Source organism: Mya arenaria, chromosome 13 (genome assembly GCF_026914265.1).
Source record: "Mya arenaria isolate MELC-2E11 chromosome 13, ASM2691426v1".
Taxonomy (NCBI): domain Eukaryota; kingdom Metazoa; phylum Mollusca; class Bivalvia; order Myida; family Myidae; genus Mya; species Mya arenaria.
This window is the reverse complement of record NC_069134.1, coordinates 10,373,360-10,390,493: the sequence shown is the minus strand read 5'-3', so window position 1 is coordinate 10,390,493 and position 17,134 is coordinate 10,373,360. Positions and strand designations below refer to the sequence as shown.

At 31.8% G+C, this 17,134-nt stretch overlaps 1 protein-coding gene across 17 annotated transcripts in view; it reads right to left on the bottom strand.

Annotated features, from left to right (window-relative positions):
• LOC128213462 (eyes absent homolog 1-like) overlaps positions 1 to 17,134 on the bottom strand; it is a 125,290-nt gene that overhangs the window by 39,704 nt on the left and 68,452 nt on the right. For 14 of the 17 annotated variants that reach the window (XM_052919179.1, XM_052919173.1, XM_052919180.1 and 11 more), the window contains 2 exons: positions 6,075 to 6,136; positions 1,376 to 1,503 (listed from right to left, as the gene is read on the bottom strand). In XM_052919179.1, coding sequence (XP_052775139.1) covers positions 1,376 to 1,503; positions 6,075 to 6,136 — 190 coding nt within the window. Of the gene's footprint in view, positions 1 to 1,375; positions 1,504 to 6,074; positions 6,137 to 11,778; positions 12,006 to 12,081; positions 12,332 to 16,120; positions 16,386 to 17,134 lie in introns of those variants that run through there. The other 3 variants (XM_052919188.1, XM_052919187.1, XM_052919189.1) reach the window with 3 other exon arrangements.

Here is a 17,134-nt window from a genome sequence, read left to right as displayed (position 1 = left end):
ATAAACAAAACAGGCTTGAAGAATAATTATTTTATTCCTTTAAGTCTGAGGATTTTTAATACAAGATCTCAATCCAGATAGCACACGTTATGAATACTACATGATGATTCGGCACCAAAATATGAATCGCGACTATCAATATGCAGAAATCGAGAGACATCATTCATCTATCCTTTGTGAGTTTTAATTTTGCTAATAGAATTAAAATGACAAATTATCAAAGTAAACTCTAGTTAATTTCAATTATCATTTGTGATTCTGCTTAGCAAGTGCTCCAATATTAAAAGGCTGACGGCAGTTTTTATCCCCACGCGGTGATCTAAGACATGAGTCTCCAGCTTTTAATAACATGCATTATGCCTTAAACTGTCTCCCTCTGTTTTTAAATAATTTAAAAAGACACGACACTTCAATACATTTCAAAGGAAAATTATCTTTTTGACGTGGCTAGATATAAGCATCCAAAGTCGCCTCAATTTTTCACAGGAATAAAATATTAGAAAGCCTTTACCCTAGAGGCTACATACTCTGAATTCTTAACCATTCACCAAACAGATAAAACAGGAATTTAGAAAAAACAGATTTTTAATTTGATTGATGTCAATGAAAAATACCTTCCTAAATTTTACCAAACAATTGATCAAATATATGAGTCAACCTGTTAAACATTTATATCTTAATTAAAACTTCAATTAGTTCAGAATTGGAAATTTATAAAAGTCTCAAAGATTTCAGTTTAGGAATGGTGGCTTAAATAAGTGGCACTTGTCAACCTGTTAGCCATTTTGGCTATCGGAGGTTTCTGACATTTTTTGTATACAACAGGAGATAAATAAATCTTTTTGTTGAAAAATTAATAAAATCTGGCATGATTTGAACCCAAGTCATATCCGAACTATCAGTGACTCAGGGCTCATTTGAATAAAGATCAGCTTTTACGAACCTGTCTTAATTTTATTATCAAGTTTGGAAAGGCTCCATACAATTTAACATTTGTAGCCAAAAACATGGCTTATAAAGTCATAAGGGCATTAAGATATGTTAAGAAAACAAAAAAGTTTATTCAAGGATAATGAAAGGATTCAATGGAGAAGCAACCATTCTTCTTGTAACGCCAAACAACTTTCAATTATGACCTTTTGATAAATTTTAAATTTTAAAGTTTTTAAAAGTGATACTATCCATGTTTATAGCTAAGCTTTATACTAAGAAAATAATAAGGTACAATTTAAATCAATTTTGTTCTCTTCTTTATATCTGTCAAAACAACAGAGAAAAAAATCAGTTGAAAGCAAATTTTAACTTAACTCTCATCACATAACTACCAAACCTTTTTTTTCATTGAAATAAAACACTAGTGCTTATTATAAAATACCATCAGTTCCATTGGTGTGTGTGTCAGTGCTGTGTTCAGTAGATTCCTGTCTATCCGGTGGGTTGGGTGATGTACACTCGTCTCCGTTACTATGGCAACTGTGAACCAGGGGCTGTAACTCTGTGATGCTGAAAACAGTTTTGTCAGGATTAAAGTCAACCTGATAAGATGAGCAACTCTCTATACCCATAAAGAACAAGCACTGCATCTTTAAATTTAAATGCAACAAATGACTGTAATTTTACAATTATGTTTATATAATTGTACCAAACATACATAATATATTGTACTTTGGACACTGTCATAATCTTTCTAGGTGAAATGAAAACCAGAATTTAGAAATAGTTTTATCATTCTTAAATAATTATAGTTACTATGACAATACCTTACAATTACAAAGTACAGAGCCAAATAGAACCTTACCGAACTTGTCTACCAGAAGTCAACACTACCAAATTTATGATGACCACTAATCATTTAATAATACCTTGATAGTGATTTATATCCTGAACTGGATCATATGATATATTTCCACAGTGAAACGAAGAACATTACAAGACAATATTCAAATGTGTTGGCCGCTACCAGGTCATTTTACGAAACATTAACTGTCTTAAAGAGAATTTCGTAAAATTTTGTATAAATTCATGTCACTGAAGCATGCATTAGCTGCACGCAAATCGAGACAATCGTAATCTAATGTAACGATGCAATTGTTCATTGGATGCTTTTGCATCTACACACAGAATAAATGGTTAAGAACATCCTGTTTCAAAATCTTACTTATGTTATGCAAAAATAATTGTACAAAAATAAAACCCTTTCAGAAATAATTATAACCTTTTCAGAAATAATTATAAGTAATAACTAGTTAATAACTGACATTTTTATGTTGTTGGTTTTATTTTAGTTCAATAAATTAAAAATCACTTAAAATTCTAACATAACTTTTACATTTCATGTACACCAAAGAACATTTTCAAACTGTATAGACGTGGATGAATGTAAACAAAATGGTAGTTTATCAGAGCAGATATCAGGGGAAGATAACAAAATAAGTCGGCAAGGAAAGAAGTAACAATGCAAAATACTAAAGATTTTTCAAATATTACAATTTTGTAAAACAGACATTAAAATCACATTTTTTGAGCAGTTTGTCTTGTCTGCGACCCAAATTTTTGTTTCATTGATAGAACTCAAAAAGCTGAACTATCTGAGATGGAACGATAACGAAAGGTTATTGAAAATCATCGAGATCTGACGATTTCTCTTGAAGACAAAAACTAAATGAGCCATGTTGTCTTCTTGTAAGGCATTAAACGTGAAGATTTTAATTGTTGTAAACAATCCGATAGTATGCTTCATCAAATACGATACAGCAAATCACCAAACAAAATCCCCCCCCTCTGCTTTGGGTGAACTCATGTTTAATGTTCAACTTGCAATTTTTACACATTCTTCCTTTTGCAATAGTTTTTAAGTGTGTCCATACCATAAGTTTAAAATCAGACGCTGATAGAATTAATAGCATCCAGAGAGTTCCAAGTTTTAAAGAAGATTTCTGCCTGAATGTGGAGGAAATATAGTGGCATGGAAACTGACAATTTGTCTCACAACTGACCAGAGAGCACATTTGTCAATAAGCTTGGACACCATGCCTTGGTGTTGGACCTCTGCCTCTGATTATAAAATGCCATAAAGCCCTGTGTTTACAGACACAGGGGCTGCAAGCGAGCAAATTAGCCTAATGGAACCCTCAGATTCTCCTTCAGAGCAATAGCTTTGCTATCAACCCACAGTTTGTGCTTTTTTGTTGCAGTTGTATTATAAGGATTTACAGTAACATCAATATCAATGTTAACACAGTAACATCAATACCAATGTTAACAGATTTTCAAAAGGTTTTGTTTGGTACCAAAAAAAATTCTATGATAAATTTCGTATTTTTACTCATTCGTTCTTTTTTTTCATTATTATTTATTCAATATTGTTTAATAAAACAGTTGGTAATGCAGCATTAAAATATAATGACAATCACATTAACTGAAATGATACAATCCCTGCATTTCAACATAAAATAAGGATTTTCAAAAGACATGCCGCTGCAATTGACTTCATGGAAAATCCAATCTCCAAGAAAAACATCACTATGGGGAGTCCTAGAAGTTAAAATGTGAATTATCTTGGCCGTTATTACATCATTAAGAGCCAATTAAAACCCCTGATCCAGCTGTCTCTAAAGATTAGGCCACAATTAGCAGACATCTTCACCAATTAGTGAGCTAAGGTGGATTATGCAGCTAATTTATTCAGTTACATACATTTTTCCATGAAATAATTAATTTTATATCTATTAAAAAAGCACATTTTTTATAATAAATTTAATGTTACCAAGAAACACATGGATCTAGGTTGGTTTCAATGCTGAGGCCTTTTATGTTTTTGTTTTTTTGTAAATTCTTAACTGATAAAAAGAGTGTTTACAGGGAAAATAAATTGGGAAAAACTCATTGTAAGAACTCCCGGGTAACATGCTATAACAATGGATGTTGAAAAACCACCTTTTGCCTACTTAAGCATGCAAAGCCTGCAGTTGGAATGCATTAGCCTTTATCCCTTTAACATTTGGATCGTTAATACTGCTACATTTAATTGACTCAAACACTATTATTTTGATTCCATTAGAATTCAAGGTACCTTTTTAATATTCAATTGCGAAAAGATTGCTACAATCTACCATATAGATCCCCTTCATAGATTTGTTTGGGTTTTACGAGACAACAATTATTTCAACATAATCGTATGGAAGAACCATCTAATTTAAAATTCAAATTTTTGTAGAATAAAACACATCATTTTCCATACTAAACTTTTCAATTTCACACATAAATAGAGTACATTAGCTGAAAATGGTCTGCGCATTTTCTGTACAAATACAGATGAGAAATAAAGGTAGGTTATTACAGCTGTAAAACGAGAGGCAAGAAATATAGCTTGAAAACTAAAGCAGGTTTAATATGGGATTTCATTCTCTCTATAACCACTTTTTTAATCAACATGGATTCCAAAGACACATTTTTCTATATTTTCAATTTTGATATTTTATTAAACTCAAAATAATATGTACACATCTGCCTTTACTTTAATATGTTAACTCCTACTTTAATTTTCGAAATAGTATTGCCTTCATAGAGGCCATTCAAGTCATCCTTTATTGGCCAGGGACATCACACATATTATGTTATACTTTTTTAATGTTTGTATATTGATGAAATGAGTATATGGCACCATACTGTATGAACTATTCCATGTCCACAGAGTAGTTGGTAAAATACTGTATGAACTATTTCATGCCTACAGAATAGTTGGTACAATACTGTATGGACTATTATATGTCCACAGAATAGTTGGTACAATACTGTATGAACTATTACATGTCCACAGAGTAGTTGGTACAATACTGTATGAACTATTACATGTCCACAGAGTAGTTGGTACAATACTGTATGGACTATAATATGTCCACAGAGTAGTTGGTACAATACTGTATGAACTATTACATGTCCACAGAGTAGTTGGTACAATACTGTATGAACTATTACATGTCCACAGAGTAGTTGGTACAATACTGTATGAACTATTCCATGTCCACAGAGTAGTTGGTAAAATACTGTATGGACTATAATATGTCCACAGAATAGTTGGTACAATACTGTATGAACTATTATATGTCCACAGAATAGTTGGTACAATACTGTATGAACTATTTCATGCCTACAGAATAGTTGGTACAATACTGTATGAACTATTACATGTCTACAGAGTAGTTGGTACAATACTGTATAAACTATTATATGTCTACAGAATAGTTGGTACAATACTGTATGGACTATTATATGTCTACAGAGTAGTTGGTACAATACTGTATGAACTATTATATGTCTACAGAGTAGTTGGTACAATACTGTATGGACTATTATATGTCTACAGAGTAGTTGGTACAATACTGTATGGACTATTATATGTCTACAGAGTAGTTGGTACAATACTGTATGAACTATTACATGTCTACAGAGTAGTTGGTACAATACTGTATGAACTATTATATGTCTACAGAATAGTTGGTACAATACTGTATGAACTATTTCATGCCTACAGAATAGTTGGTACAATACTGTATGAACTATTTCATGCCTACAGAATAGTTGGTACAATACTGTATGAACTATTTCATTTCCACAGAGTAGTTGGTAAAATACTGTATGAACTATTTCATGCCTACAGAATAGTTGGTACAATACTGTATGAACTATTATATGTCCACAGAATAGTTGGTACAATACTGTATGGACTATTATATGTCCACAGAATAGTTGGTACAATACTGTATGAACTATTACATGTCCACAGAGTAGTTGGTACAATACTGTATAAACTATTATATGTCTACAGAATAGTTGGTACAATACTGTATGGACTATTATATGTCTACAGAGTAGTTGGTACAATACTGTATGGACTATTATATGTCCACAGAATAGTTGGTACAATACTGTATGAACTATTATATGTCCATAGAATAGTTGGTACAATACTGTATGAACTATTACTTGTCTACAGAGCAGTTGGTACAAAAGTGTATGAACTTTGACATATCTACAGAGTAGTTGGTACAATATTGCAAGCAGTAAAAACACACCTGTGACTGTTGGCCTCCTCTGCGTCCTCACTATTTACTGGCTCTGTCCGATGTTTCTTGATCTAAAATTATACAAATCATAATGAAGATAAACATACAATAATACTTATAATTTTTTTACTCTTTTCTTATCAAATTTGCATTTCTTCTACTTGGTTAATTTTCTTGGTTATTTGTTGTGTATGTTTGAACTAGGTCCACTTCTAGGGTCTTCCTCTTTAAAACTTAACAAAATAATTAAGTGACATTCTAAGGTGTTTATTTTTTGCCCAGCCGAATACCGTGAATAGTCAACTAGACACAGCTCAAAGAAAAACACCACAAGCAGCAGAAAAGGAATATGACAAATTGAGTACATTTTAAATACAGAATGTCCAGTTCAAGTGCATCCATATTTTCTTATATCTTTATGTCATGTACAACCAGATACAATGTCAATGTCACATATCTGACATTTTAATCACAGAGGTGAAGGTCACATGACTTACAGGTGGCTTAAAGGTAGACAACTTCTGTGTATGTTGCCATGGAGACAGGGGTGGTGAGAGAGAAAGCTCATCACCAAGACAACAGCATCCATAGCAATTTGTCATTGCAACAGCTTCAAACACCTTAGCAACCACAACCTAATTGTATACCTTAAGGGCACTTCGGCATCAAAATCTGTTCTAAGTCACCTTGCTAATAATGGTTGTGCCCCAAATTGATGACTTGTTTGCTTCACCAAAACTAAACCTCTAGACCAAACTCACTGAACACATGTATTCTATATTATACTTCCATGAAACACATAACAAACACTACATTCCACATATGCTTTTCCCACTTGTTTTGTTTCTCCAAGTGTTGTTATTCCTGGAAGTGTCAAACATGCCTCACTGTTTTTTCCCTCCAGATAATTCCACCATGTTCAACTATAAACTAGTTGCTCAAAAAACTTTGCATAGACCACCTTCCCAGTGTCTTTAAACAACTATATATGTATGCAACCTTTCACACTGCATAAAAATCTCTCAATTTAGTGACATTTTAAGGACATATTCTCTGGAAACTATTTTTGTTTGCTTTAAAATACTTCTTGAACTGCACCTAAGTTATTAAACCTTGCAATTACAATAAAAAATATGCAATGCAAGCACAAGCTGTCATAATAAATCCAGAACGTATCCAAGAATTAGACAAAACAGAACATGAAGACTCCAGCAATGGCCCAGAAACACTTGAGACAATTCCGACCCCATCTAATCTGGGTCTAGAAACGTATGTATCAAGCAGTGGTCGACTTCAAAGAGCAGTACAGGGATGATTTAATGTGTTTGTTGTTATGGTTCAGTAACCGAGGCCGTTCTTCTATAAGATGGAATCCATGGCATCCAGCGTTTACATATCTTCAACCATTCTCCCATACTTTAAACCAACATATCTTCATATTTGATTTTTAAGTTTACTATTTGGAAATCTTGCTGATTATAAATTGAGTGGTTCTGCTTTGCCGTCTGCTTAAAAAATGAATCTTGGTTAAATCTACAGCTCCTTGGCTTGTCCCTGTAGTTTTTAGTTGTTTTGTTTGATGTTTTTGTTTTTGGGGGGGGGGGATTCATTTGCTTTATAGTAAACTAAACAATATTTTTTATTTCTTAATGCATGATGGTGAAAAATGAACACACAGACAAAGATTCACAAAACATTAGGTCTGGAAATAAACTTTCAGACAAGGAAAAAATAGACCATAATTTATGGAAAGGACTCAGATGTCAATGAAAACAAGCAAAAAACGTTATAATATATATAAAAGATTGCACTTCTTTCTTAACATTAATTGTAAGGATGGCAACAAGTATATGAGTACTTGATCGATCGTCTGAGTACTCAAGACTATATAATTTACTACTGTTGTACTCGGAAAGTTAAAAAGTATTTTTTTTTATTCACCTTACGTAACCAAGATGTACAGACGATGTAATTGTACTGGAGCATCACCAACAAGATACAATGTACGACCCTCTAATCCCAACTAGGTACATTTTTGATGCGCAAATTATGAACATTGATTGGATATGGGTAATGGGCATATGTTTGCAATGATCATCACTATTAATTGGTGCATGTCTTTAATTGAGAATTATCCATAATACTAATAAAGCAAACAAAATATTGCAGTATGGAGAAATATCACTGTAATAGCATTTTACATTGCCATGTCAATATTTTTCAAACGGGAAGCCAACAGCACTACATGTAAATGTATACTGTGTGGTGTAAAGTAAACCTATAATGGTGGCCTACAAGCATGCTCAACCATTTGTGGTTGAAAATCCAATGAAGCACCCAGAAGAGCCCATGCAAAAAATTACAATTTTTTTAAGAGGGATTTAAGCTGATAGCAAGCATGATTTTTGCGCAGTTTATTATCAGTGAGTGTCGCTGTGCTGATTTCATGACCTGATAATTTTTTGACATGTATATTTATTATTATTACACATGTGCTATATATGTAGTGTAATAAGTATATAAAAATAAAAATAAAAAGGACAAATCAAAATGTTAATGAATGAAACAACATTTTATTTTTTATTCTTCTTAATATTTCTGATATAGAACATAAATTGACACATATTTAAGGATAAAAACATACATGGACATTGCTAACATTATGATGACCCACGTACAGGGTATATGAATATGACTTCCGAAAACCAATTCCATGCAGTTTTTCCGAGTACTTGTGGAAGATTATCTGAGTACTATTTTTACGATTTTACTACTCATTGCCCTCCCTTATTAATATACTCAATACTTAAAGGACTTTTTTGTAGGACCAGCATTTATTACTTCATTACAAAGGTCTATAAATTGTGAAAGAACTCAAATGCTTGGCAACAAATTCATGTCTGTATTTAAATTGCACCATTCACTTGTGAATCAGCATGTATATAATGGGCATGCATTTATAATTGCACTATTTTACATATATTTGCATTTTATCAGCCAAGATTTACACTCCAAATTGATGTCAATAAACAGGAATCTATTAATGATTAATACTGTGTCTACATAATGAGCCTTTGATAAAATCAATTGGCAATTTTGTCAAAACTATAAAAGTTCTGTACTTAACAAAAATAAACAACACACAAAAAAGACTTAACACAGCTTTTTGTTGAATTAAAACAACATCTGAAGAAGTAATTGGGGAAACATATGTTTTAAACACACAGGTTTGTGCAATTCAAACATTAACAGAGCTTCTGGCAAAGTTTGAGTGTGTAAATATTGACTGAGTGAATGTCATCCCCTACTTCACCTTCTCTACAGCAGGGACACTCTTCTGTTGCTATGGAATCAAGCAAAAGTCAATAATTCAATAGAAGCTCATACTTATTTTACCATAGAATACTTTAAGGTAAGATGTAATTTAACAAGGATGTATTAAATATAGTTAATTAATTTACTTCAGTCAGCTAGTGATCTGACTAGTAACTCAGTCTCACTCGCCGCATTCACTCATGTCAATTTTATTATCAGTTTGTTAAAGTGGTCATTATATCAAAAACATAGTTACATCACAAATAGTAGAGAAAACCTCATCAGACAGAATTATTTCATTAATCAAAGGAAACGTGTTTTGTAAACATATATGGTGTTAAAATCGAAAGCGCGATGAAATAATGACGTAATAAAGGTGACAATGTGAAACCTATCCACACCTTTTTCTTCACATGTTAACAGCTTCACTTGTTAAAAACGGAAATTAGAAAGACATTTGTCTAATACATATTGGACAAAAATACAGACCTTTTACATTAACATTTTTTCAGACTGGCTGCTTGTGAAAACACCAGACTGTGCTTGTGTTTCTTCTTTGCATGATTTTGTTGTAAATAATTTTTGAATGTCACAACATTTAACTGCACTTTTTGGCTGTATTCAAAGCTCCTTTAAAATTCTTTGAAATCAGAAACAACTTTCTATGAAATAAATTACATTTACCAGACAAGTCAAATAGGAAAGAATGTAACATTTAAAAACACGAAACTGCTTATAATCTTTGGATGGTTAACAAAATGGTTCAAAATCAGTTGTCCATTATAATCACTAAAACATTATGTTGGTCATCAAACTTTAAGATTATCAGACTTCACTATTTTTTATAATGGAATCCCTCAATTGTGAAAACCAGGAAAAAAGGACCAAAGATTAATCAAGTAAAATGTTTTGATTGAGTAGGCAGGAACAATACACAGTTATAGGAAATTTGAATATCCTATTATGTGAAACCAAAGAATCGGATAGGTTTTCAAAATAGTATTTTATTCTTCTTGGCATCAGGTACCGGTATTCCAAATTACACAAAGTACAATTGAAATAAATAGTCAATATAGCATAAAAGATATATTATAACTTTTAATAATATATTAATTGTGTATTCTTACTGCTTTTATTTTATATGGAAAACATTAACTGACATGACTAATTACATCATAATGCAGACAATCAAATAAATGTTGGTAAATCTGTAATTTTAATTTCCTCCTTGCCATGTAGCGCAGTTTGGCAATTTCACAGAAACATTTCTTGAACAAAAAAAAACACAAATAAACAATCTGTTATTGTGCAGAATTATTTATTTTGTATTTTATCTTCCCTGGCAAGCAAATTAGATTTTGTGAGTGTGAGAGGGCACATTTTTGTGGGTACTGGCTGGCTACACCTTCACCATAGACCATTGTGCAAGTGCTTCACGCCAAAAAGATAACATGCCCGCCAATTATTAGACTTGATAAAAACTTTTTTACAGGAAAAACAATTACTTTACTTTTTATTTGACATTGTTTTCCTTCTTTCTAAATTTAATTTTTAAATAGTTTCAAAAATGAATCTTTTTGGCCAATGAATAATCTTAAAAATGTCAACGTTTCAAAAATATTTTAATTTAAATGTTGATAATAGTAATAATAATTAATTACATTATGAATAAAAGTAAATGTTCTATATATTTTATTTATTGTTTAAGGTATAAATATAAATATATATTTAAATATATATATATATTGTATACAAGTATTATATTTCTAGTTTTGATCAGTCGGTATTAAATCGTAATTTTTTTACTTTTACTCAGTTCTAAATTTAGTCCTTTTTTGATCATTCAAAATTGTACTTTAGAAAGTTGTCCAACATCGTTTTTACACGGATCTTTTATTAGAAACACTTGAAATGCTTGTTCATTTGATCGAATGTTTAAGTGTACTGAAGACGTATTTACACAAGTCAAAACTCTCAAGTTGGCACCCCAATTAATTTTATTGAACGATGTAACTGATCTACTAATAAAAATAATTCAAAGTCATTCTGCTCCATATTTAAATTATGATACGCTTTATCATGCCGATTATTTCATGTATATTGAACATCTTAATAAAATACATGATAACAATGTCTCAAATACGTTAAGTTTTGTCATACGAGTGTATCATGAAAACGTCTGCAGATATTATATTATTACTATTATCAGTCTGCTGTAGCAGAAACAATCTACAATCGCAATGAATGAAAAACTTCTTTATTCTCAAGGAAACTCACCGATACCTATTGTATTTCCAAAGAAATGTAATTTTGTCGCAGTAAGTGCAACATTATACCGCTACCATTTTCAACCTGATACGTTGATTTTCGCGTCTAGATTGTAATGTAAGAAACTTACCTGATGTGTTACAGGATAAGGGAAATAAAACTTTCCACGCTTAATTTCAAATGATCACTGACAATTTACTTTCACTGATTACTTTTCTTAATAACCAGAAAAATAGTTCACAATTAGCTGCATAAAACAGACACGCTAAAACAAATAGTATCCAAACTTTTATGATAGTCATATAAGTAGACCGGAGAGATTATTTCTCCGACATGAAGCTCAAATCATCAATTTTGCTGATAATTTATGTAAATTATAGACACTGGGCAGAGCCAGCCTCCTAGCCACTACAGAATGACACCGACCACTTACCCTTATTTATTTCCTAACATTCCACAAGCAAAGTAATCCTATTGTGATTTGGTACTTCCCATACACATATTGCCGAAGAAAAATATGTTTTAAAATACCTATCACAAAATCCACAAATATTTAGGTGAACTCTAACCCACTGTTTTAAGTTAATAAATTTCGATAGAATTGATGAGATGTATTAATCAGGTTGCTGTAAATATTAATAGTTTTTCAATAAGCATTCATTACTGGGTGACCATGCACAGCGCTACAGCAAAGCATAGGAGGAGCCTTTTACCAATAACCACATCCCTCCTGTCAATCAAACTCTGAAGGCAAGTTCAGAAGCTCCGCCCCCAAGTGTAACCGTACTCCTCTGCTCTTGGCCACTGAGCTGTCAGTCAATATTGCCTTGTGGGATTACCAGCTAATTATCAACCTATCAGATATAAGATTCACTACAGACCTGATCAGAAGTCCAAAAGCTTGTGCCTGACTATACATATATGCAACAAGTGAGCTTTCAGAGGTACTATAGGGTTGTTTTTATTAAACATATGGTTCGGAGAGTGACATTACAGTCTACAGGTGCCTCTTTCCAGCATTTTGAGGAATGATTTAGATCTAATCTTCCAAATCAAGGAGGGATTTCAATCAAGACTTTTTCTGAATATACAACACAATATTCAAAGGAATAACATGGGTTCAAAAGGTCTCCGAGAAAATACGCTAACTACCAAAATAAAAATACTTAACATATTTTTATCTGTTTATTATCATAACTTGATTTTCACAACATTCACAAATATTTTCTTTACTTTGAGCATTATTTTTTATTTATTATTTTTTAAGAAGTCTGCTTTGAAAGTGTATATTGTTTTAGCAGTGTACATCTTAGTAATTCACATGTATAGGCGATAATAATCTAAATTGTTTTTTATGCTTAAAATGTAAATTTATTTTGCCAGCATGCATCACTTAATTTTTTTCATAAAAAAAATACATATACAAATATATTGGATAAAAAGTTATATGACTTATCTGCAACTCTTAAAATGGGAATTTGTAAACAATTGTACAAAATTTTAGAATTGATCTTTTAACATGAAAGGTTCCATTTTATGTAATGTCAAATCTTTCAAACAATGAAACCTTAAATGTTTATATAATTGGTTGAGAAGACAAGAGTAAATGTTGGTCCAATGCTCTTGTCCAGTTCAGCAGGTCACCTGAGGTGACGGTCTGAGGATCGGTCCACCAACATAACCTATTGTCCATCCACCATCCATCCATGGGTCAGCACAGACAGCTCTTCATAGGTCCTTCACCATAAAATCTCCTGCCGTGTTGTGAAAAGGTATCAAACCGACTTAGCTTTATGGCGGTGAAGTACTGTTAACAACCTATAGTGACCACTGGACAATGGCCTGTCTTCCGCTCTAGGTCTTCCGCAAACACTTGACCAGTTCATCATTTTACATTGGCTTTAAAGATTTGAAACTGTTTAAAAATAAACTGAATCACAAATATTGACGGTAATTTGGGTGAAGATGTGTCCCATGATGGGCTACTCAGCAAATTTCAAGATTACAGCATCCATAAGACAATGATTATGTCCTTTGCACTGAATTTCTAGTAAAAGATACATTATTTAACATTCTTAAAGATCATTTACCAGGTTTACCAAAGCATCCAGAAACAGACAAAAAATAATACATGAACTTTTTCTGTCTACTCATAAATAGTTTGTTTGTTGGTGGATGTCTCATGTCTTACAGGGCTGCTAGGTTCTGGCCCAGGCATCGGTCGGGCCATATACCATGGCACACTTTCACTTGTAGTTTATGAATTACAATTTTAGTGGAGTTTGAGACTCAAGCTCAGAAGTGCTAATTTTTGAAATGTCACAAAACAATTCATGCCACAGCTTGAATTTGAAGAAAAAATATGTCAGCAGTATGCAGGAAACATAACAGTAATAAAACTGATGATATTAATATTCTTCACAATTCATATTAATACAAAATCTTTCATTAAATAAATTCAATAGTGATTTAAAATAGACATAGTTTTTTATCCTGTCCATTGCTCAGTGTATTAACATATGTATAATAGTTAATTGAATATTTATGAAGTAAAAATTGTTCCAAATTTCTAAAAAATAAAGCAAATGGCCACTTAGGCATTCTGGCTTTAAGAGAAGTCAATGATGCAAAGTAAAAGTAAGTTATTTGGCAGACATTAAAAATGTCATAAAATAATTCATGCCACAGCTTGAACTTGCAGACCACAGATGACAGCAGACAATGAGGAAAACATTGCAGTAATAAAACTGATGATATTTAAGTTCTTCACAATTCATATTATTATAAAGTCTTTCATTTAATAAATTTAAAAGTGATTTAAAATAGACATAGTTTTTTATCATAACCATTGCCTAATATTAACAAATGCATAGCTAATTGAATATTTATGGTGTAAAAAATGTTCCAAAATGAAGGCTTTCTGCATGCAGACAATAATTTATACAAAATAGATAAAACAAATGGCCACTTAGGCATTCTTGTTTTCAGAGAAGTCAATGATGCAAAATAAAAGTAAGTAATTTGGCGGACATTAAAAAAACTCCCTTCTTGCATTGTACAGAATGTCATTATAAATTTCACTCTAATAAAGCAAAGAGCTTGAAGACAATTATCTGACACCCCAAGGACAGGTTGTAGCACTGCTCTATACTTGATAAGCATTTTCAAAAATCTTTGACCTTTTGAAGATTAAAACACCCAAATAGATCAAACAGGTAAATGATAAATCTAAGTGTCTATAATCACTCTAATCTACATAATTAGCATAAATGTAGACCAATTATGCATTTAAAGAGCATTTGTGATTGAAAAATTCAGATCAAGAAACCAATTAGACACACAGATAAGAATCACAATTGGACTTTTTCTTAGTTCCGTTCCAACTTTTATAGGAAATGAAAATGCGATGGATACATTAATCATAACTTTCTCAAACATGCAGCTAAATATATGTAATTTTATTTTTCTTAATTAGATATAATGTTGTATAATTAAATATTTTATTTTTCTAAATAAAGGGAATAAATCTTATCATAAATACTGTAAAGAATTTGATAATTATTTACATTATTCCACCATGTCTAACACATTAAATCAGATGAAAAATACATAATAATAATAAAAATTAAACTGTTTTTTAAAAGTAGGAGACATAAAATTAAATAATAAAAAATACACAAAAAAAATGTTGATTATGAAAATGCAATTAATACATTTTTTTGCAATTTATCAAGCAATATTCCATCAATATATAACATATGTCAGACAGAACAAATACTTGAGATATCTTCACTTAGATTCGTAAAACAACCTACAAAAAGTCTTCAAATTCAAGTTTCTTTTCATGATTAAACATGAGACTTTATTTTGCAGCATGATCATTATTTAAATGTAGACCCTATGACCTTAACACAAAAGAATCTGTACAAATAAAACTGATGTTTTAAGGCAAATAAAAGAAAAGACCCGCATTAACAAAAGACGGAAAATGTGTGGTATTTACGGTTTGGAGGAGATTTGGCTTCAGAGTACTGGCTTGCATGTAAAGCCGGTATACATCAACCCCGAAATGATAGCAAAATTACAATTTAACAATTGAAAAACCATAAAAAACACACAATGTAACTTCCAAGCGGACTTTCTGAACTAAATAAAAGAGCTTTATTGTGAGAGATTGAACAAAAGCTGGCTAAATTAAAGATGATGATTAGTATAATCAAAAGGATGGGACATTTCTGGTCAATCTATTCGTCATAATTTTCTTAATATGTACCCTTGAGTTGTTATTTACATTTATCATACAAAGCTTCCTGAAAAACAAGTTCCGCTGCCATGCCGAGGATTAAAATGTAATGATAAATTATAATTTCACTAAACTGCCGGTCACTTTGGATTTTATGACAACTAGTCATTTAAAACTGTTGAAACTTATTAGTAATCATTGCTGTCCATTTTAATAAAATCATGCTTACCTGATTAGCTGAAAGTGAATTATCAAAATATCCAAAACAAGAATAACTTTAACTCCAGAATGAAAGATAAATCACACTGAATTTGATATTTCCTGCACACTGAGTAACCAACTCCACAGTAACCATTTGGTCTTATTTATGTTCAATATACTTATCAATAGTTGTAAGAGCAGTTACAGAAATGTCTTAAAACATCACATGGTTTCAGCCAGCATCTGTGTATTCTATATCACAACAGTCAGGATCAAGTTTGCACAAGTATTTCTGGATTGGCTGAAAACGTCAGACTCTTGCAATTCAAACCACAGGGAGATTTTGAAGTCAAAACGGAACATTAAAACTGAGGGAGGGTACAGCCAACAAAGGGTAGGAAGAAACTCGTCTTTAAATCAGATGCCGAGACCTGCATTACAATGGCTACAATTTGGAAACTTCGGGATCTAAATCGATTGATTTTATTGAAGTGAAGTCGACAATGTAAAATATCAAAATCATGACTGCGGCATTTAAAGAAGGGTGAGGATAGTGTGTTGATTTATAAGCAGTGGGTCATTTCCATCAATGAAATCACATTCTTCCGGTACCACATCAAAGGTTTTTTCCAGAATATCATTCATTGTAGAAATTATTTTGATTGTTTACTAATGTTTATGGTCAGTTTGATTTTTTTCCTTCAAATGAAAAATTTATGGATCAAGCCTCCTTGGAAGAAAATCAGAAGTTAAACTTAGTTTTATTTTTGGTCTTTGAAATAATCTGGCACAGTCCGGCACAACCTCAATTGTTAAGAAGACCAAAAATTATGCTAACTTTCTTAGTGTTGAGCGTGAAATGCCTCTATACTAACCCATGCACCTTCGCATACTTCTACATAACTCAATCACTTACAGTTGATATTAAACCAACTAAAGACGCATTTTGCCTTGTTTTTGACAGAGGCTTTGTAAAAAGAATTAAATAATTAGAATGTGAACGCTAAAAATTAAGTGATCTTAAATTGACTGAGGCATGAGT